This window comes from Sander lucioperca, chromosome 9 (genome assembly GCF_008315115.2).
Source record: "Sander lucioperca isolate FBNREF2018 chromosome 9, SLUC_FBN_1.2, whole genome shotgun sequence".
In the NCBI taxonomy this organism is placed as follows: domain Eukaryota; kingdom Metazoa; phylum Chordata; class Actinopteri; order Perciformes; family Percidae; genus Sander; species Sander lucioperca.
In genome coordinates this window covers 4,158,985-4,181,902 of record NC_050181.1, presented here as the reverse complement: position 1 = coordinate 4,181,902, position 22,918 = coordinate 4,158,985, and the positions used below count along the sequence as shown (strand labels likewise).

The 22,918-nt window shown below is 38.8% G+C and overlaps 1 protein-coding gene across 1 annotated transcript in view; it reads left to right on the top strand.

Annotated features, from left to right (window-relative positions):
* The window catches only part of pigk (phosphatidylinositol glycan anchor biosynthesis, class K), a 30,429-nt gene that overhangs the window by 2,738 nt on the left and 4,773 nt on the right, over nt 1-22,918 (top strand). The window contains exons 5-10 of the mRNA XM_031294415.2: nt 1,911-2,022; nt 2,718-2,814; nt 4,298-4,415; nt 5,154-5,264; nt 7,439-7,611; nt 18,387-18,462. Of these exons, the coding sequence (XP_031150275.1) occupies nt 1,911-2,022; nt 2,718-2,814; nt 4,298-4,415; nt 5,154-5,264; nt 7,439-7,611; nt 18,387-18,462 (687 nt within the window). The remainder of the gene's footprint in view (nt 1-1,910; nt 2,023-2,717; nt 2,815-4,297; nt 4,416-5,153; nt 5,265-7,438; nt 7,612-18,386; nt 18,463-22,918) is intronic.

The window sequence follows — 22,918 nt, the reverse complement described above, 5'->3', positions numbered from 1 at the left end:
CATATCTTGCCAACTGCAAGGTGGATGTATCCCATCTAGTATTTTACCTGCTTTATAAAAACTAAGTACTATATAACATCACTTGTAGGCCAGGGCTCCAGACTAACTTTTTTCACTAGGAGCACAGTGGCCCCCAACTGAAAACTTTAGGGGCGCAACCAGAAAATTTAGGGGCACACACCGTAAATCAACATGCTAACCAAATATTCACATTTCTACTAATTTCCACTGTATTACTAATACATACTTTGATAATAGATGCAGAAATTACAATGTGCTGTTTCAAATTCAGTGTCACTTTTGAAGATGCAACATAGAAGGTTAACTGACAGCACCATCGTTGTCATGAAAAACAAAAAAAATATATATACCAGCTCTAGTCTACAATTACAATGAATTCAACTTAAAATTAAACATGCATTGTTTAGGCTACTACTGAACCAATATTGGTACCGATACCTGAAATTTGGTTCCGTTACCCAACGGTACCTTTTTTTTGGTACTTTCCCTCTATAATTACAAAACAATTATTTCAGTTGTAAAAAATATTGTCAAACCTATTTATCCTATGTACTTAGAACATTGTTATTTTATTAATTAAACAAAATCCTCTTCCTCCCAAACCCATCCCTACAACCTATTAAATTGAATAATTATTCATTTCTTACTCACTGTAACTTTTATTCTTGTATTTGTATATTCTTTTTTAGCCTGTTTTATTTTCATGACCGTTTTTAATTGCTCTTTAATGTTTCATGTAAAGCACTTTGAATTGCCTGGTTGCTGAAAGGTGCTGTAGAAATAAAGTTTCCTTGCCTTACAACCTCAGCCTGTCAGTCATTCACCAGGGCACAGAAACCACTGTTGTTCCTGCTTAGGAAGTGTAACGTCAACAGCACCGCGACCGCTTTCGGCTCTCCATTAATATCATATCGCAGCAAACGCTGTCTGCGTGAAGTTTTGAAAAACTGTAACCACACTTGAAACCACTTTATCGGCATTTCCGTGACTCACTGTGACTTCAACAAAACTGCAGAGCCGACGTAGTTTGCACCGTCCGCAGCTATGCGTGTGTGTGCGAGTGTGTGTGTTTGTGTCAGAGCTCCGCTCTCTGTCAATTTTCAGAGAGGACAGATAAGCTTGTGCTTACGCGCTCTCAGGTACCGAAATTTCGACGTTTAACGTGTAAAAAAGGGGGCAAATTTACTGGTCGCACATGTGCGACTGGATGTAAAATTCAGTCGCACACTCTCAAATTCTGGTCGCAAAATGCGACCATTTGGTCGCGGTCTGGAGCCCTGTAGGCAGATATAATACAGGTGCATTAGGGAATTGGAGGGGGCTATGGTCAACATTGTTTGTCCAGTGTTCGTCTGTTGAGCAGGAAATGACTTGATAACATTTGCATTCTCAAATAGAGGAGCACCCAAGTGTTTTGTTTGTTACAACAAAGCAGAGCCCCAGTGGCGTATCCACTCTTTATCACAGTTTGTGTTTGATTATTTGCTTTGCTTTGTACTGGTCTTTTAAATATGAACACTGCACCACCGATCCATGTTTGCTGTCAAAAGGTAATCATGTGCAAGAAAAGCTGATAAAGACCAAGAGGGGAAAAAAGAAGAAAATAATACAATAAGTAATTGATTATGACAGTTTAATTAAAAGATAAGTAGAGCAGTTGCTGCATACTGACCTGGCTGATGCAGATGAAACATTTAGTTTGTGAAATGTGTTTTGATTGGTAGAAATTTTGACTTGTGAAATGATGTTCCCTTTTTTTTTTTTATACAGTCCTCACTGTTTTAATAATCCTCTGTCTATGTGCATTAAATTATAAGATGCACATTAAATACTGTATCTCTTCCAATCCATGCTATGAAAATCATTGCCATATACTACTCACATTTCAGGTAACGGTGGAGAACTTCCTGCGTGTTTTGACTGGCAGACTGCCCCCCAGCACTCCACGCTCAAAACGCCTCCTCTCTGATGACCGGAGCAACATCCTCATATATCTAACAGGTAATTGAAGGACAAATCCCCCCTCAAATACTCCACTAACACTCTTCATATGTAATTACTGTGCCATGTTCAGTGATAGAAGCTTTTTTTTTTATAACTGAAGCACTGGTGCATACGCACTTTTCCTACAGTGTCTACAACTCTGCTTTAGTTAAAGACTCCTTATATTTGCCAGAGAGTGGATGCAAAGATACTCCTAATGGCTACAGTTCATCTAGGTGAATTCTCCACAAAACAATTTAGTTGGCCCATTAGGTAAAATTAAAAGAAATATTTTAATTTTAATAATTAAAAGGTATTTAATGTTTTTTTATAATGTTTCACCACAATCAAAATGCAAAAGGCTATCACAATGAGGATGCTGTAAATTGATTCCTGCTACGCTGAGCATTATCTACCACATATTCACAATAAGTACCTAGCATCATGCGAGTGGTGTGTTTTTACACTCTCTTGTGATGTATTTTAAAGACATAGTTTTGAAGTTGAAAGAGTCAGATTTCATCATACCATTTCTTTATTTTATTTATCTGTGGCTGAATGTAGACACACGTCTATGTTTTATTTGTTTCCTCCCACACAGTGCGCACACTGCCGCCAGCCCTTTTCATGTTGTTATTTTCCATTCAATATCATATTTTTGCATTATGAATCAGAGATGAATCAATTATTTATAATATGTGTTTGTTTAACAGGCCATGGCGGAAATGGCTTTCTGAAGTTCCAGGACTCTGAGGAGATAAGTAATGTGGAACTGGCTGATGCTTTTGAGCAGATGTGGCAAAAAAGAAGGTAAATAAACTGGGAAGTGACATAAAAATAAGCTGGGAAAGGTCCTTGTGAAGAAACATTAAATACTATGTTTCTCCTACTAAGTCCCTTTAGTAGTTGGTATGTAACATTCAATGTAGCAGTCAATGTATTTAGGTGCTAATGTACTTCTTGGTAAATAAGTTCATACTTAGGCTCGTTTGGATTTTAACGATTCTGATTCCAATTGCGATTCTTCCTTTCGATTCCGGTTCTTATCGATTCTCGATTCCGATTCTTTGAGGGGTGGAGTTTAAAAGGGTCACATGCTTATTTCACAAATAAGAGGAAAGTTTTATTTTGATTCAATGGTGGGTTGCAGTTTTACTGGGCTTTTTCAACGTAAAATAAAGCCACACTAGAGCGCTGCTTACTGTGCTCCACGGCTGCAACACAACAAGCTCCTGGTCGCTACGGAAACCAAAACTTGCGCATGTTAAATTTGGAACCCATGATCAGATTTGAAACCAAATCCTCCAAACGATTCCAATAAAGAAATGATTCCACTGGAATCGTCATTTTTGAAACGATTCCAGTGGAATCGGTTCTTGATGCCCAACCCTATTCATACTACATATTCCTTAGTTTAGAGTTGCATCTCTAAACACCCAAGGAGTTGGATGTGGTCAGAAGTGTGCTCTATTGAACCTGTAACTACATCTAACAGTGAAGCCACAGCAGAACTGACTCACTAGCGCTATATGGCCTTTACAGTGCAACAGAATTCTGTCAGTGTTAGTGCTGTTGAAACTTTCCGTAATTGCAAGACCTAATAAACTAAAGAAACACATCATATAACACTATAACAGCAAGGGGACCGTTATACATATATTAACAAAACCTCTAAGGAAGGAGAACCTGTCTCTGTTCATAAATGGAATCTGTTGCTTTTTAAGGTGCTGCGGTGTTTAATATGTGCATTGCGAGACACTAAATGAGCAACAGTGGCTTTCTGCTACCAGCGCCTCTATTGTCCTCCAAACCTATCAATAGAGAGTGTCTGGGTTGCAGTCATGCCCTAGGCTGCTAGATAAAAGCTTAGTGACGCCAGCTTTTGATGCTGATGTGATAATTGCAGGCTTGAACTGCCAAATTAAAGTCACCATAGAGACTTGGCCACCTCCCTTCATCGTCCCAAAATCAATTCAGTTCAGTCAACTGGATATGAAAGTCTTATCACGTTTGCCTAAACAAGGGAAAGAACTTAAATGGAATTCTCTATTTAATAGAGGGAGGAAAAAGATGGAGCGACTGAGGAAGGGAGAAACTGTGCGTGGGTGTTAGAGGGACTGAATTAAGCTGTTAGTTTTTCTTGGTCACCATGGCAGCTGCAGTATGAAAGATGATTAGAAGGTTAGTGTTAGCCCAGGTTTTATTGGAGCAAATGGGCTAGTGATATGCCAGCTGTGTATTCACCCATCAGTCGTGTGTGTGTGTGTGTGTGTGTGTGTGTGTTTTTTTCCAGGTACAATGAGCTGCTCTTCATCATTGACACGTGTCAGGGCGCTTCCATGTATGAGAGGTTCTACTCTCCAAACCTCATGGCTTTGGCCAGCAGTCAAGTTGGAGAGGACTCTCTGTCGGTGAGTTATCCGCACTAATATGGAGGAGATTACATTAAAATCAGTTTGTTCATCAATCAGTTTGTCAGGTTTTCTAATAAGCAGTGTGGCTTGATAGCACATTGCAACCGAAGACTACGCTTGAGGACTATGTTCATACATACTCATTCCAAAATACAATCTAAAGTGTCAAATTTCTGCAATTTTGATATAATAAGTGTATGTTGGATTTGGGGGAGTTTACATTTAAGCTGCCCTAGTCAACGTTACCCAAGATAGCGTTACGTTTATTAGTCTCCATCCTAAAGTCATTTTCTCTTGAAAAGTTAAAACTGAAAAATTATGTAAGCTGAGCAGCCTAACAGCAGTACAGTATGTTAGAACCATATAACAAGTGTTTTTTTCATATCATACGAAAAATACCAGCACTAACTAGCTCTACACTGTCTGCAATATGAGACAATGCTGCTCCTCTATTTCCATATCTTCTACATGGATCATTGCTTCGCATCATTTTTTTGGCACAATACCATGTATGTCTGTAACTATCAAGTGCACATACAGGGTTCTTGTTTTAAAAACGACCCAGCCTGAAAGATTAAAAAGTCACTCGGGCAAGTGTTTTCAACCAACTAATGATACTAGCATTAGCTAAATTAGCTAGCTTCAGATGATATGTTTTGATTCTAATACTTTTCAAAGCAGCTATGCTGATAAACTGCTGTTGGATATTGAATATTGTCATTCTTATATTTCTAGCACCAGCCAGATTTGGCTATAGGAGTCCATTTGATGGACCGTTACACCTTTTACCTGCTGGAGTTCCTGGAAGACATCCACCCTGCAAGCAAAGCCAACATGAAGGACCTGGTGAGGATGTGCATGCCTTTTAACCAATAAGAGAACATGAGCAGCAACTCATGTTTTTTTTCATTATCAGTTCTGTTTTTTTCTATTAATAGATTAATTGTTTAAATCTCTAAAATGTTAGAAAATAGCCAAACGTATTTAAATTCTATCAATGAAAAACATTTTTACATTTTAGCTTAATACATAATGTGTGATAATTGGATTGATTAATAGATTCAGCACTAGTGAACCATGCTCACTTATATAGATGTCAACTCCGCATATACACCAATAAGATGTATATAAGTATTTGTGCACTACTTTATATGTCATGTGAGCGTGCATGTACACACTTAACTTAGTATTTACTTAATAACTTGTGTTGACTTCGGGTCACATTGGCCCGTTTTAAATTTTTGTTTTATATCAGAAAATATTGGACTTGGAAATAAGCGCTGTAAATGTGTAGAAGAAAAATTTAAAAATTTAAAACGTTGGAAAAAGCAAAAACAAATTGTGAAGAAAAGGCGTCACAAATGTCAGAAAAAAAGTGTTTTTTTCAAGGTTGAAGGTAAGACAACACAGGGTTAAAATGTGTGAGAGTGAGAATACAAAGGTGCTGAAACAACTACTTGATTAAACGATTAGTCGAATGAGTAAACTAAATTTATAGACCACAATTAACCATAATAGACCAAACTTAATTGTATTAGTTAGTTATGTAAGCAGAAGTGCCTACAATTCATTGGATTCAGCTTCTTCATTGTGAAGATTTGATTCTTCTTTAGGTTTTATACCACAGCAAGTACTTACTTGGCTCTAACTTAATAATAGATTAATTAAAAATAATTAGATTTTTTAGAGTCAGACTACACAAGCAATTTAAAGAGCTCAATTTGGGTTCTGAGAAATTGGAATGGGCCTTATTCTCAATACGGATTAATTGTTAGCCCAAAAAACTAATTGTTAGATTAATCATTATAAAATAATTGTTAGTTGATAAAACAATTAATGCAGGATCCATTTTTTGTGGTTATGGACTGTGGCAGGCTGACTCAGATCCTGTGAAAGCATTTGGGGTTTTGTACAATAGTGAGGCAGTGTCTGTCCTGCCTTCCTTCTCTGTCTGGTGTTCTATCATTTCTGGTCTTAAAGGAGCCAGATGAAAGTCACACAGGACTCTGAACTTGAAGCAGAATGTCTGATACTGTGTTAAGGTTGTTGCCCTTTGACACATGATGGTGGGGTTGATGGTGGGTACATGCTGCTCCGGGCCATGGCTTGATCTCAGCAGCACCTCCCTTTTCATCTTTTACACTCCTGCAGAGATACATCGGCCGCAAAGACCACTCTTCTTCCCCATCACCACCTACCCCCAACCTCAGTTACAATCAAAACACCTCAAATCCTTACTCGCACAATCAATGTGCTCTGACTAATCCTTATTATTCTTTCCAATGTTCCTCTTTCTCAAGATGCACTCTTTGTTCTTGAGCTTTTATGGAATTAAGGATCGATGCTATGGATTTCCCAGACAAGCCCACCAAGTTTGGCTTGGTTAGGCTTGTCCTTTAATGAAATAGAAATTGCCTCCACCTTCCCAACAAAATCCTCCACCAGTCGTATGTTTTTCAAGTCCTGTTTGGCTGATAGAGATAACATTCACCTCGGTTTAATGATTTAATTTTTCTTTTCAAATGGAGAGCCCTGTCCGACAACACACTGATGAATCACACACTTAAGAGGATTAACCCAACCAGTGGTTACACACCAGGCACTAAAAGATTTATAATTGATGATGACGTGCACAAATGTCATGCTCCTTGGCTCTAATCTTCTCCACACACTTTTGTGTATTTTAACATCTCCCTCTGCAGCTCTAGCCATGTTTAATGCAGCTGGCTCCTATCTATGGTATGAAAAGTAGGAGACACAAACTCTTTAACGCTGTCTGCGTATTAAAATCCCCACTCCCCTGGCAAAGGTGACTTGCACCATGTAATTATTGCTATACCTCCTGACGGCACCATGAGTAGGTATTTACAGTATTTATATACTTAGAATGTTTTCTTTAGGTTTCCTGAGTGGGTGGCTGTAATGGGAATAAAGTACCCAACTTTGGTTGTTTGTGTGCTTCCTGTTGCACTAAGTTACATATTTCGAACACACTGCATGTGTTTTGTCTGCTTCCCCAGTTCAAAGTATGTCCCAAGAGTCAGTGTGTGTCCACACCAGGCCACCGTACTGACCTTTTCCTGAGGGACCCAGGAAGTGCCCTCATCACAGATTTCTTTGGTAGTGTGCGCAAAGTCGAGATCACCATGGAAACCATCAACTTGACCGACCTCATCAAGGAGGCTGAGCAGAAGTAAGCTGGGTTTATTTGTTTGTTTTCTGTCATTAGTGTAATGTTTTCACTCAACTATCATTTTCTTACATGACAGAAGTTATAATATGACCAGAAAAAGCCAAAATCGGCAGATCAACCTTTTCATTGATGGCCATCTGGAACAATCTGCCACTCTCAACAAGACTTGACAAATTCAATTCATTTTTAATTTTATTCATAGTGTCAAATCATAACAGAAGTTATCTCAGGACACTTTATATAGAGCAGGTCTAGACCACGCTCTATAATTTACAGATACCCAACATTCCCCCATAAGCACATTGAAAACCTTAATTGAGTTCAGCTTGTCTTTGTTTTAATTGAAGGGCTGCAGGCCAAATTTGTTTAACGTTTGGTTCCCAACTTACTAGACTTCGATTTCTATTTAGAACATCTCTCATTAGTGAAATTGATTTCTCTGCTAATGTGTTGGGTGTTCGGTCTTTGGGAGAGTAAACCTCACAGTGGATGTTGCTGACTACCCTGTAGGTGATTTAAGACCTGATTTTTAAGGCTGACCAATGACATGATTGCTTGAGGTAATAATATAGCTAACTTAGATTATATAGTTATTATAATCAGTACCAGCACTTAATGTTCTATTTCACAGCAAAGTGAAGATCGTAATTAGACATTCTCCTTGTCTGGCTTCAGGCTATAATTCAGTAACTCTTCATAACTGTGTAAGCAGCAGTGCTTCTGATGGGTTATCTGTGGCGCCACCCTGTGATGAACTGGACAAAATGCATCCAAATAGAATTTTGTACATTCTCTCATTGCATCAGGTTGATCCATGCTGTGATAAATACTGTACATTTGGCCACTAGATGTCTGTAGAGAGCTGTCAAAGTCTTAAACATCATCTGCTCAGCATCCTCTCTGCCTGTGACGTATTGTTTGCTTTCTCATATTAGTTCTCAGACACACTAATCCCATAATAAGGACAATCATCTGGAGTTTTAGGAAACGCACAGCTAATACACCAAAATTTAAACAGTTCTCCATATATTGACTCATTAGGCTGCCAGTAAGGAATAGATTGCGGTGCTCTACAAACAGATGTGATGGAAATTAAAACTTTATTCCCGATTACTCTCCCCCCACGTCTATTAATTTCATTAGGATGGGATTTAATTGAACCACTGGGAGGTGTTATAGTGAAAGATTCTAATGTGGTTGGCTGCTAATTAGTAATTACAGGCAATTGCCATACCGATTTTAGTCATTAGCTGTTCTGGCCTTAGGCTAGTTAGTCATTGCACACAACTTCCCCTATTACTTTATTATTGATTAGGGCCAACACATTAGGTCTGCTGATCCCCCATGCAACACAGAAACACACCACCAGTGTTATCGAGCTGGCTGTTGCCCTAATTCGGTCCTAGAGAGACGTTTTATCTTCAATTCTGATGTAAGAACCAGCAATCCCCTGATTTATTTGATGTTTAATGGAGCCAAGATTACTGATGCAGCAAAGCACTAGTAACATATTTCTAGTTTTAGGAATGATAGAAAACACTATTTTGAAAGTTCAAAGACATTAGGGAGGCTAACGACACTTTCTGTCATTTTGTTTGTCACACTACAGTATGTCGTTAAGTGCTGGACGAGATTAATATTACTTGGGGCGGTGGGTGATAGAATATTTGCTGGCAAATTGAGAGGGAGTTTTGGTATACAAGGATATTCAGCGGGAAATCCTTGACTTTCATCACCAGGGTGCCTATCAAATAATGTAATTCAGTGTTATGTATTGTAAGAAGAATGTAAGAACGATTTGGGGGGAAAAATCGAATTGCAATTTTTCTGCCAGATATTGCGATTATGATTCGATTTGCGATTTTTGCATCTTCTACGATTATGTTAAATAAAGTAATAAAAAATAAATGAAGGCTATACAAAAGTAGATTAGCCATGGTAGGAACACCTGTAAAATGAAATTAAAAAAAGCTTATTTGATAATCTTGCAGGATCTTGCTCTCGTAATGTTTTTCCCCCCTCATGATATGAGTTTGACTGCATGTTGTTGTCAACAAGCTGCCATCATTCAGGTTACAAAAAGTATTCTAGTTGTTACACAAAACTGAAACTGTGGCAGAGCTGATGACATTCAGTAACCGAAAATGCAGCTTTATGCACACAAAAAAACCCCACAGAAACCGAAAGTGTCTCTGGACTTAAATTATGGGAAAGACCAGGAGTATAGTAGGTAATTGTGACTTTATTTATTACGGGAGTATGGATTGAAACATCACAGGTGCTCAATCAATTCACAGAAAACTATATATTCTTTTTTTCTATTTTGAGTAAAACTATTTGATTTATGATTCAAGAAAAATGACATTTGGTGGTTTCAGCTTCTTAAATATGAGGACTTGCTGCTTTTCTTTATCATATATGAAAGCAAACTGAATTGCTTTGGGTTTTAGACAAGCAATTTCAATTTGTCACTTTAGGCTCTAATTATAATGTGCATTTTTCACTTAATCTTTTTCACTCTCTGTTTAAATTGGGAAAATAATCGGTGCATTATCAGTAATCGTTAGTTGCAGCCCTACTAACAGTAATCATCCCATCTCGTCCTACCAAGAAATAAATCTCATTTGGATTTGCTCTATAAAATCAGGACTGAGCTTGGTTAAACCCTTTGCCAACACATTAGGATCATCACAAAAAAGCAATCACTTAGAAGGATCGTTGTGAGACCTCTGTCCAGACACCACTGGTCAAATTAAATAATAGCTTTTTATACAACCTGAAAATGGGTTGTAGTGTGCTCTGCGTCTTCCCAGAGAGAAAATATCACAGATGTCCTCTGAAATGAGCTGTTATTACATATAGTGCTGCTTTAATCCACTTTTGTCAGCTCATCCAGCCACTCAGACAAGTGGAGCAGTATATTTAGAGAAGATGGGTATATGTGTGTGTTCAAGTGTGTAAGTCTCTTTTTCATTCTCTTGCTCGCTCTCATCCTTCTCCAAAACCGCGATCAGACAGAGCACATTTGCAGGTTGCAAAGCACAAGGTGCACTGCACTGCCTTTTTTGTTGAAGATGCCTCGATCTGATCAGTTGGGTCTTTTTCTAGTCTTGCTAGGCAACTATTGAATCACTGGTCCTCGGCTGACCGTTATTTTGCTGTAAAGTTAAAAGACGTCAGGTGTTTTCTTTTCGCTCTGAGTTGAAGTTTTTTCAATTTGAGACGTTCTGGGCACTCCTGCAAAAACACGGGAGGCGCTCAGCAATGCAAAGGCAGCGGGCAAAATGCTTGACTCTCACTGAAAACAATTGCAAAAAGCCGCCCCAGGCTGCTAAAACATGCTCTGTCTGATCAGGGCCTTATTCTCTCTTCTCGTCCATTATTACAAAAGGATAACTTTAATTATCCAGAAAACTTCAAGGATTATGACAAGACATGGACAAATATGAATGAGGTGGTTGACAGATTCAACAATTACTTTGTTAATGTGGGCCGTAAACTGGCCAAAGACATAAATTAGACAGGGATGAAATACTCTGTGATGGACCATGTGGAAAAAAAAAACCATACTCATTGTTTTTGGGAACTGTAGAAAGCAAAGAAATTATAGAGATTGTAAATAAAAGTAAAAATAAAACTTCCAAAGATTGTAATAACATTGATAGGTCTCTAGTAAAAAAAAGTAATAGACGGGATAGTAGACCCACTATCATATATATATGATAGTGGGTCTACTATCCCGAAAAGATTAACAAATTGTATTGAAAATAAAAACTATGCAGTGGAGATATTCATTGATTTAAAAAAAAAAGCTTTTGATACTGTTGATCATGAAATATTGTTAAAAAAAATGGAAAGGTATGGCATCAGAGGTGTGGCCTATAACTGGATAAAAAAAACTATATTGAAAATAGGAGTCAGTTTGTTCAAACGGGTAATCACCGGTCAGTGAGCCTTAGTATTTCCTGTGGCGTTCCACAGGGCTCAGTTTTAGGGTCGAAACTGTTTATCCTTTACCTAAATAACATTTGCAAAGTGTGAAATATACTAAAATTTACTGTTTTTGCAGATGACACAAATATTTTTTGTTGCAGGGATAACGTGCAGCAGATGCTGGAAATGGTCACAAATGAAATGAATATATTAAAACTTTGGTTTGATTCAAATAAGTTATCTTTAAACTTGAACAAAACTAAATTCATGATATTTGGAAATCATACTACAAATATAGATGTTAAAATAGTAATTGATAACAAAACAATTGAAAGAGTCTATGAAAGTAAGTTTCTGGGTGTTGTACTTGACCACAAACTGTGCTGGAAGCCCCACATTAAATATCTGTGCATGAAGATGGCCAGGAGTATTGGTATATTGAGCAAAACTAGATAAATATTGAACCAAAATACATTACATACTCTGTACTGCACACTTATTTTACCATATATGTTATATTGTGTTGAAGTTTGGGGAAATACCTACAAAAGCAACTTACATAATATTTGCACATTGCAAAAAAAGAGCAGTCAGGAAAATAAATCACACCGGGTATTATGAGCACACTAATCATCTGTTTTTGAATTCACATTTGCTGAAATTTATGGACATTGTTATATCCAAAACTGCACAATTTATGTTTAAAGTTAAAGAAAATAATTTACCATGTAACATACGCGCAATGTTTAATAAAAGAGACGGGGTATATCATCTAAGAGGACAATGTATGTTCAAGCAACCTCTTGCTCTCTGCTGTTAATAGCATGTTTGTTTCAGTTTGTGGGGTGACCTTATGGAATGGACTGAACAATGACATCAAACAGAGTCATAATATCATTCAGTTAAAAAATAGATTAAAGAAATCAATACTTGACCAATACAGAAAAGAATAGACCGAAACATAGGAATGAAATTGTAATGTAAACTTATTGTTGTATATTGTTGTAAGTTATTGTAAGAACTGAAAAATTGTATGCTGTATTTGCATATTTATTTGCTTTGAAATAATATGATTTTGTGAAATAGGGGCAGGACCAAATAAGCTATTTGCTTCCGCTTGCTCCTTCTCGAATTAATCTGTTTTTATTTTTTTTTGGTTTTGTTAAATTCTGATTGTTTGTGTTTTATTTTGTGGTTTTAATTTTGGTTTTGTTTTCTTTTGCAACATTTTTTTTTTCTTTTGCACAACTTTTTGCAATAACAAAAAAATTCTAAACTGCTGTTTTATCCTCAGAACAAGCTCTTCCATTAAGTGAATTGCTCTTGCTGGAGAGGATGTTTTAATGGACCCCCTCAATTCTCTTCATTATACATGGGCTTAACAGAGTAATGACATTGTGTAGCTACTCACTTACAGCCAAAGGTGCTTGTTGACCAAAACTCTGCATCACAAAGCTCCAAGGATAGTATCAATCATCAAATTAAAGCTCCCGTTTGTGTAATAAAGTACATTTAATGTCATTTGTGACCTGCAGTGCTGGATAGAATTTACAAAATCTACTTGGGTCGTTATTAGAGCAGATGTTAAAAGGAAATTAGTTTGACCTAAAGATGGCAGCTGGAGAAAGCAGTGATATGGGAGTAGGAGGTGGGGAGGATCAGTCACATCCATTAGAATCAGCTAAGTGGATTGAAAAATCCTCTCCAAAAGTATCTATTTTTATGGAAAATAAAGTGGAAAGTGGTTTGAATTGAATTTGAGTTCATCTTTTGTGCTAAGTGAAAAGGGAGGAAATAGCAGTGAGACGTTGGTGCTCTCAGTGACATATTTCCAGTGGTTGAAAGAGCTCAGAGCATACAGAGGGCTCAGCAGGAGATCGTCTCACTGCCTGCGAGCCCGGTCAGTTTTCTTCTGTCTAGGTTCCTGCCTGTCAGAGCAACTTCTGCCCTACCGCACAGACATGGTGAGAAGAGAAACGTGCAGAGAAATGAAGTTGAAAAGAAAGGGATAATGACAGGAAAATAAAGAAGGTAGGGCATGAGAGCAGAAGCCAGAGAGAAAGAATTTGAGCAAAAGTAACTCAGAGGGAAGAAAGAAGAGGAAAAGGAGGACAGGTTGCTTCACACAGCAAGTGGTGGCTCACTGGGGTATATGGCCCGCTTTGTCAGCAGCTGTCTGGCCTGAACTTTCTTTGATTAGCCATAGACAGCCACTCAGTCAAACCTCCACTCGACTGTGACCTTAGCTGAGACCCTTCTTCTTGACTCTGTATGTCTGACTGTGATGTTGGAAACAAACTCTCCCAGAGAAGATGTACTAATTGTGGCATATTAATAGATCCAAATAGTTGTAATAGGTTTGACAAGTGTTTGAACTGTTTCCTTCTCCCTTGCTTTTTTTTGTCATATGCATTTTTATTGAAGCTTTGTTAGTGTTCACAAAGTTGACACAGCTGTATGTTTCAGTTTCCCTATAAAATAATGCGAGTAAACCTACAAGAACACAGTTAATGTATTTAAGAGAGTACAAGGTGATAAAACAAACATTAGATAGTAGCCTCTCTAGACCAATCATCAAAGAGCTGTCTGATAAAGAGTTATCAGAGACTTATTCAAATAGGTATGGACTTATTCCAGAAAAGCAATAAAGGGGAGCAAACATCTTCCTAAAATCCTTAATTTTGTTCCCCAGAGCAAATTAGTTCTAGCCAGAATGAGACCTTTTTTTCTGCATTGTACCTTTTGATTACCTTCCCCAAGGAGGTTATGTTTTTTTGATTATTTGATTTATTTGACATATCGGTTCATATTGAGCTCATGTGTAGACTCAATTTGTGATTTATGCTGATGAGAAAAACCTTGCCCATATAGCTTTAAAGGATAATGCTGCCGATATATCTTATCTTATATCTTTATTATTGTCTGTTGCCCATTCGTTCTTACTGAATCTTTAAAACCGTCACAAATATAAAAAATGCTTTGTGCCTAAAACAGACGAGCACTGGGTAGTGTTTAGCAAAATAAAACCGGAGTAAATTGTGTGTTTGTTTGGGATACTATTTTCAGATGCATATTTGGTGCTCAAGTAAGTAAACAGCAGCAGGATGGTCAGGTGTATGTGTGGTTGACTCAAAATAAACTACGTTGCCCATGTTCATTGTAATGATGAAACATGTATCCCAGTGGGGCTCATTAATGCTTTTTTAATAACTTTTGGACAACAATGGAAGCAGGAAGGTTCTGTGATTGGATAACCAGTTCTGTGTCTTAAAGGTCGCAGGTTTAATACATCCTGTCTCACATTAACTAATGTCTATCATCAGCTGGCATGTGGTGGCCTTTTTCAGTGTCATTGAGCAAGACACCGAACCTCAACTTAATTTATTAATATAAGTCGCTGAAGCTAGGCTCATTAATTCAATGTTGTAAATGTAAATGGCTTTATTCCTAACTCACAATTCACAGATATTTTAGAGTCAGCTGCTTTTCTAAAGATATGAAAGGTCCACAAGAGTTCATCTTTTATTTTGAAAACTGAGCAGAGTTTTGTCCTTTCATCATGTTATCTGTCATTGTGTAATGGATACACAAGGTTTTCCAACCGAGTGTTAATAGCTGATTCTGAAATGCTGCAACTAAGAAACACATACTCTGAAAGTCTGTTAGTTGTAGGATTTAGCCCGATATATTGGCAGAAATGGAATATAATATTAATAACTATGTTTTCATTAGTGTATAATCATCTGAATCTAAGAATCGTGTTTTCGTTACCTTAGAATGAGCCGTTTATATCTACATCTGAAGTTTTTTCGTGGTTGTATTATAACACCTGGATGCAACGTTCATTCTTATGAGAGTTGCTGGTGACTGCGCGTTCAGGACATCAGGGTTTTCCTGCATAGATAAAGTTTTGGCGCCCCCCAAAGAGGTTTTAGCCAGCGCTAAAGGAAAAATTACGAGGGCCAAAACGTCTGATCTTCAGCAGCCAGCCTCCATTTAATCCACAGCCACTACTGTATACATGCGGCTGGTGCTGATTTGACTGGATCTGAACGCTCCGCTGTATTGCGCTAATATTATCTCTGTTTGCAGAGTCAGACTGTACCGGACACTCCCGGTGACCATGCTGCACCGGGGGACCGGTGGCGCAGCGAGAAACCGCAGCTGAAGGACGCAGAGCTCTCGTTCTGCCGGAGCTCTGACTGTGGTCTGTCTGCACGGCGGGCTGTGCTTAAGATAGTTATAATAATAATAATAATAATAATAATACATTTTATTTAAAGCGCCTTTCATGACACCCAACGTCACTTCACAAACAAAAAAGGTCGTTAAAATTATAGTCATCTCATAAAAATAAAAATACAAATAAAAGTCAGTCAGTCCATAAGCCATCTTGAAGAGATAGTGGCTTGCATAAGTTTACACACCCATGCTAAAGTTGACTAAAAAGAGGAATAAAAAAACCATCTTTTGGAAATTGATCTTAATGCCTTAATTTAAAAAAATGAGGAAAATCCAACCTTTAAGGACACCACCTTTCTTTGTGAATTAATAATGTATCGTAAATAAATAAATGTTCTTCCTTAAAATACAGGGGGCATAAGTAAGTACACCCCTATGTTAAATTCCCATAGAGGCAGGCAGATTTTAATTTTTAAAGGCCAGTTATTTCATGGATCCAGGATACTATGCATCCTGATAAAGTTCCCTTGGCCTTTGGAATTAAAATAGCCCCACATCATCACATACCCTTCACCATACCTAGAGATTGGCATGGGGTACTTTCCATAAGATCATCTCTCAATGCAAACCAAACCAGCTATTAGGCTAACTGAAATAAAACCATGCCCCCTGTATTTTAAGGAAGAACATTTATTTATTTACGATACATTATTCATTCACAAAGAAAATTGGTGTCCTTAAAGGTTAGATTTTTCCTATTTTCTTTAATTAAGGCATTAAGATCAATTTCCAAAAGATGTTTTTTTTTTATTCCTCTTTTTAGTCAACTTTAGCATGGGTGTGTAAACTTATACAAGCCACTGTTTGTTTTAAGTCTGTTTTTTAAAGTCAGTAATTGAGTCACAGTGTCTGATGTAGTCTGGTAGTGGATTCCACAGCTTGGGGGCGATGTAGCTGAAAGCCCTATCTCCCAGGGTGCTGAGGTTCACACTAGGGACATGCAGTAGGCCTGCTGAGGAGGATCTCAGTGAGCGGGCTGGGGTGTAAACTTCCAGGAGGTCAGTGAGGTAGGTGGGGGTATAATTGTGTAGGGCCTTGTATGCCAGGAGCAGGACTTTGAAACGTATTCTGTAGGCAACTGGAAGCCAGTGCAGTTGCATAAGTAATGGTGTTACATGGCTAGTGGATTTGGAGCATGTTATACCGGTAATCCTCGCTGCAGAATTCTGAATGAGTTGGAGCCGGTGGAGTAGCTTATTAGGGATTCCAGACAAGATGGAATTACAGTAGTCAAGGCGGGATGTCACATATGCATTGACAAGGACTTCTGCACTCTGCTGGGTGAGTGCTGGGCGAAGCTGTGCAATGTTCCTGCACTTCAACGTCTCGTAGTAGCATGAAATACTTTCCCCCGTTTCGGTACAGTTTCTCCTGATTCTCCTGATGCAAGCCGTACGTTGGTACGCATGAAAACCAGTTTCGAGTGCTTTAGCGGCACTGCTGTACTGAACAAGCCGCCTCCCGCTCCATCTCTATGCTGAGCCTCGTTCACGTAACAGCAGCAGTTAAACTGTATTTCACACTATGGTGGTTAGATATGCAATTAATCCACTGTTCACATGCATGCCATAGGGGCGGTCTGTTACACTACTGTAGGCCTATAGGCTATTCAACATCACTTTTGATCAATATTTTAAAATAGAAAACATCACATTTTATAATGTGTTGTATTCATAACACTATTGTATCATTGTACAAATAAGCTACAACAGTAATAGCAGTTAGCTTATGTAAGTCACTCCTACATTTTTCAACTTAGGAGCAAAATGTGCTCCTTGGGAAAGAAGATACGGTTATGCCCTGTTCATACAAATCAACTGGACTTTGTGGTCAATTGTAGTCGGATGTGAATACTGCATTATATTCCATTATATATACAATTTTGAATTGTTACCTGCAGAATTTTGTATTTTCCTTGAAATCAATGTAGACGTTTTCACCATAAATTTGTGCCTGAATATGTATTCGAATGTGGGCAATTAAGTCTTTGACGCTCAAAACTTCCTGGGGGAGGACCCCAAACTGTTTTTAGTTTTTTTCCTAAAAGATTTTTTGTCGTGTTTAGCAAAATCTGTCACCCAACTGATAAACTGTAGAACTTAAAGGGAAACTCTGCTCATTTTACACATCAAAGTTTGTTTACAGGCATTGGGGAGTACCACTAAATATCTGAAACAAGTTGGAGTTCTGTGGCTCCAGAGGGAGCTGCTTGAAGTCTGATCAATTTCCTTTAAGTGATGTCACTTGAGCCAGTGTCAGTTGGGGCTGAAGACTGCAAGTTTGGAAATGTAAAAGTCTGGGGGTGTGGAGTTAGAAAGACGTGAGCTTACCAGACCTGCTTGAGGCTCAAGGCTACATTAGCTGCTACTAGCATAACACAATTGAATCTCTGACCAAACAGTGGTGGTCAAGTTGCATTTTGGGTATTTTAGGGTTTTGACAAGGAAGAAACCTGGTGGAATAAATAAAATGATAATAATAATATTTTATTAAACTATCTATAACTAACTAACTATAAAACGTAATGTTTCCAAAGTTCAGTTTATGTACTTCAGGTAAATGCTAAAAGAGAGCTGTTTTGTGTGTGTTTTGTCTTTCAGTCCCATGAATGAAAAGCCGCAAAAAGTGACTTACTCGTATGTGGACCAGCTGCCAGTGTCTGAGATCATCCATCAGGTAAGAGACCCACACAAACACCAGGGACTTTGGGGGCACTCAAAACCACATGAACAGGCCCACGCTGATATGACCCTGACATTTTTAACATCCATTTTATTTATTTTTGTTAAGTGTGCCCACGTGTTAAGTTTGCCCATCTTTAATTTGGACACAAAAAAACAAAGTTATGAGCAACATCTACCAACAGATCATGTCTTTGGCTTGTTTCCATGGTGACAGCTCTAAGTGTGGAATACAAGTGCCTGTGGTCTCAGTTGGAAGGGCCACCATGAAATTCAGCAGAATGGATAGGCAGGATTGCGGTGAATTGTGCATTCACCTCATTCCCAAATGAATTGCGGCTTTCAGTCGGGCCGACCTTCACAAATGAACACCTATTTCTCCTCATTCCACCTTTTAGAAAGTGTGATCTGCATTCAAAATAGACGCTCTTGGGTCTTTCTGCATCACTCTTGTAAAATTTCCATTAGGAACCTATTAAAACTACTATTTCTATACTTCCCTTTCAACTTGTGCCTCAGAAAAGTAAAGAAGTCACATTAACTTTGCTACAGGCAAAAGCAGACATTATTAGTGCTTACATTTGGGGTTCAGGGTGCCTCTGAGAAACCCATACTTAACATGACCATCTACACAGTATTATCCAATGTATTATCCTTTCAATAAGACTGACAATAAGACTGTGTCAGACAAGTGTTATTTCAACTCTGTAGTAACTTCCGCACAGCAGACACAGAGGCATCAAATTATGAAACTGCAAAAAAAAAGTAATTTGTTGAAGATAGATCTATTTTGAAATGCTCCTGGTTCAGATTTCAGTGACTACAGCAGAGTTGACAATTTGACAATGATGTTTGTCTCCACTATGACGGATACTAAACTGTTGGTGTTGATACCAAAGGTCAGATCCAGCTGAACTGAGTAAGTGGTAAAAATAAATAAATAAATAAATACATAAAAAAAAATAAAAAGTTCTTGGGTCCTACTGCTGGAAACATCACTGGCAGACATCCACTTTGGTGTGAACAAAGGAGTCACAGTCAGTTGGCCCAGAGAAATGAAGCTTACCACAGGCCTGAGCCCTGTCAGACGCTTATTGAGTATCATGATGGGAAACAGGAGGGGTCTCCACACCCAGTGGCACTCTTGATCGCTGAGGACTGCCTCAGAAGCCTGGCAAATTAGGCCGGTTTCAGATCTGCTGCCCACTGCCCCATAAACTGTCTATGTAATTTTCAATACACAGAAGTGATCACACTGTTGGAAGCTTGCACGCTCACACACAAACGCCATTAAGTCTCTGCCGTCTGCTACTTGGCTTCATATCTTGGTTCTCTCTTTTGTCTCTTCATCTTTATGCATCTTTTCCCGTTTCCCCTCCCCTTTTTAAATGCACCCACACGATCAAAGCACAAACACACTCATCGACCCGACGACCCCTGTCAGAGATTTCGATTATCGGCTTGCACTCCTGCTGGGTTGAGGATAGGATCCTGACGGACTGAATCATCTCTCTCTCCCTTCACCATAATCCATCTGCACTTCAGCAGAATGACCAATGTCCATAACGCCTATTGACAGCTCTCCTCTTTATGATTAGCTGTCATATTGTGCACAGCACTCTCTGAGATATCTTTGTTTTCCTGCCACTGTTGCAGCGTCTTTTGTTGTGCCTGATCAAATGCACTTAATCTGAAGAACTAGATTTGATTGAATCTCATAAGATTTGATGTATAAAATATTCCCAACTGGTCTGAATGATTTTAGTTTTGCCTCCCAACAAAAACAAATCGTCTCACTGTGTTTATCTTCTAAGAAAACCATTTTTCCATTTGCCAGTAGACCAGGTGACAGCTTGTAAATAGAAAAGTCATCAGAGTGACTGACAGTGAATATATAAGCCTGTGTTGTATGGTGTATGTGTACAAACTTCCTGTCATATTGTGTATGTGGGAGTGTGTTCATGAGGAGTTGATTAATGCTCTGTTACCGTTTGTCTCGCTAGTGGTGACAGGGTGAGTCCCCTTTTCCTGCCACCTTCTCTTCCCAACCTCACACATCACATCACATTGCCAACACGTAATCACAATATGTTCAGCTCTGAAAATAACTAGAAGGAGCTCCTTTTTCCCCAGTCTCTTGTGTATTCTACTTTTTTTCCTGCCTCGCTGCTGTGAGTCCTGGTCTCTGGCATCAAATTGTTATTTGTTCTTTTGCCAGCTTGACGCCACACCATATGGCTTCAGAGAATTGAAAATGGAAACACTGAAAAGGAATGCTTTGCCTTCTTTCCATCCCTGGCCAAATCCCTCTTCCTTCGCTGAGCCTGCAACACTGACACCTTTCAAAGATGGATGTTAGAATTGTGTGGATCACAGGCCAAACCCACTTCAACAAGCTTTTCCTCTGAATTAGCTTTGCTTTGTTGCTTGTGCTCAATAATTACAAATAATATTGTCTCGAAAAGCAAAACATGCTTTATGAGATAACAATACACCCACCACTTTGACTGTCCCAGCTCTTGCCGGGGGTTTAAAGGTCCAGGCACTGTTCTTGTACAGTGGAGTGTCCTGCCAGTGCACAATGGCTGCTGTTCATCCAGCTCCGCACAACCTACATATGCTGCAGTTTTGACCTTGGAGTGCTAGTGTTTGGCAGGGTGTTTCACACCTCCCTCAACAACCTTTAGCATCCTGCATGGCCATGTTAATTAGCTCCAATCAATCAGATGGGTAGTCGTTAATTGATTTTACTTGTGAATTGAATACGCAACTCAAAGCCTGTGTAATGGAGGCAGGCTGCTTGTGTCTAAGTCTCTGTCCTTGGCAGTGGGATGTGAATGGTTCCGTCAGTGAAGGTCAGCAAACACTCGCCCCTTTTCTGCTCCTCGCTCTCATTTCTATGCCTAATATGTTTTTCCTCTGCTTCCATCATGTTTCTTTTTCTAAAGAAGCTGCATTCTTTTCATCGTGTGGAAGTGGATAACCCATACAGAGAGCAGACTTGTTTCCATTTTCCGTGGTAACTTAGGGCTGTATCAATTAGTCATTTAAGCAATTAGTTGGCCAACAGAAAGTTAACAGATTATTCGTTGAGTTCATTAATCAAGCAAAAGCTCCAAATATTTGCTGCTTTTCTCTATTTTATATAATTATGAATGGAATGTATGGGTTTTGGGCTGCTGTTCAGACAAAAGATCCAATTCAAAGATGTCACCTTGGACTATGGAACCTTTTTTTTTTTTTTTTTTTTTTTACATTTTACATTTTACACCAGAGCTAGTCCAATAAATGGGCCGGGCCAATATATCAGCTGATATAGCTCAGTACAAAAATGCCAAAGATCAGCAAAAAAGGCAGCCAACAGTCAGGTCAAAAATAGCAAAGAATTAAATGTTATCTGTCTATATCGATCACAATTCTTTAATTACCAAATTTAAGGGATCCTTATCAAAATAAGTTTGTTTACTAAAGAAAAATAAAAGCGGTCAGGCAATATTTGATGTACTACACAAATGATCAATTAATAACAAAAAATAACTAACAAATTATTTGGTAGTAGTGGAGACAAGTCGGAGGAAGTGCTACCCTTGGCGTGGCGCACCGCTTGAAAATGCCGCTGAGCTCAAAGTTCAAATAATTTCAACTTTGACCCCGCTGACATTTCAAGGCGCAACCATTAAAGGAGGTAGCCAGAAGCGCTGATGACGTATACCAGCAATGTGCTTTGCTAAAGTGTCTGCAAGATGCTCTGTGCCCTACCTCGTGGTTTTACTTCTGATCATATAAATACCCCTTTTCTCTGACTTTATGTTACTTACTTCTGTTCTAATGTCTCTCTTCCCTCTTGACATACTGTATGCTCCTCTCTCTGCCGGCGGTGCTGACCTGGCTTCCTGTCACAGTCGATTCATCTCCCTTTGCTCTTCCTTACCCAAGGGGCTTGCACGTATACCGACATATATACATGCAACCACACACACACACACACACACACACACACACACACACACACACTCCCACACCCCCCTCTGCCTACCATTGTCACGGAGGTCAACTGCCCCCAATGGCCACGCGCTCCCAGTCGTCTCTTATAAATGTCTGTGGCCGGGCTCTGCCTCGTCCTCCAGATATTTAACCCTTAGCTCCTCTTCTTGTCTTCCTGCCGGCCACTTTGTCACCAAGGCTTTAGCTGAAAGTGTCTCAACCCAATTTTGTTCTGTAACACAGATCTGATGCATGTAGTTTAGTGAGAGCACCAATTGAATCAACCCAGTCTCACGGCAGTTCGTGAAATGGTGACGTTATTTAATGTATTGATTTGTGTACACGGACACGTTTGTCTTTTTTTTCGTGGTGGTGAGCACGTTATTTAAACTAATGTATTTCAATGGGAAGCATCTTTCGTGATCACAGCACGACTACGGTAGCGAGTAGTATGAAATGCTGAAAAT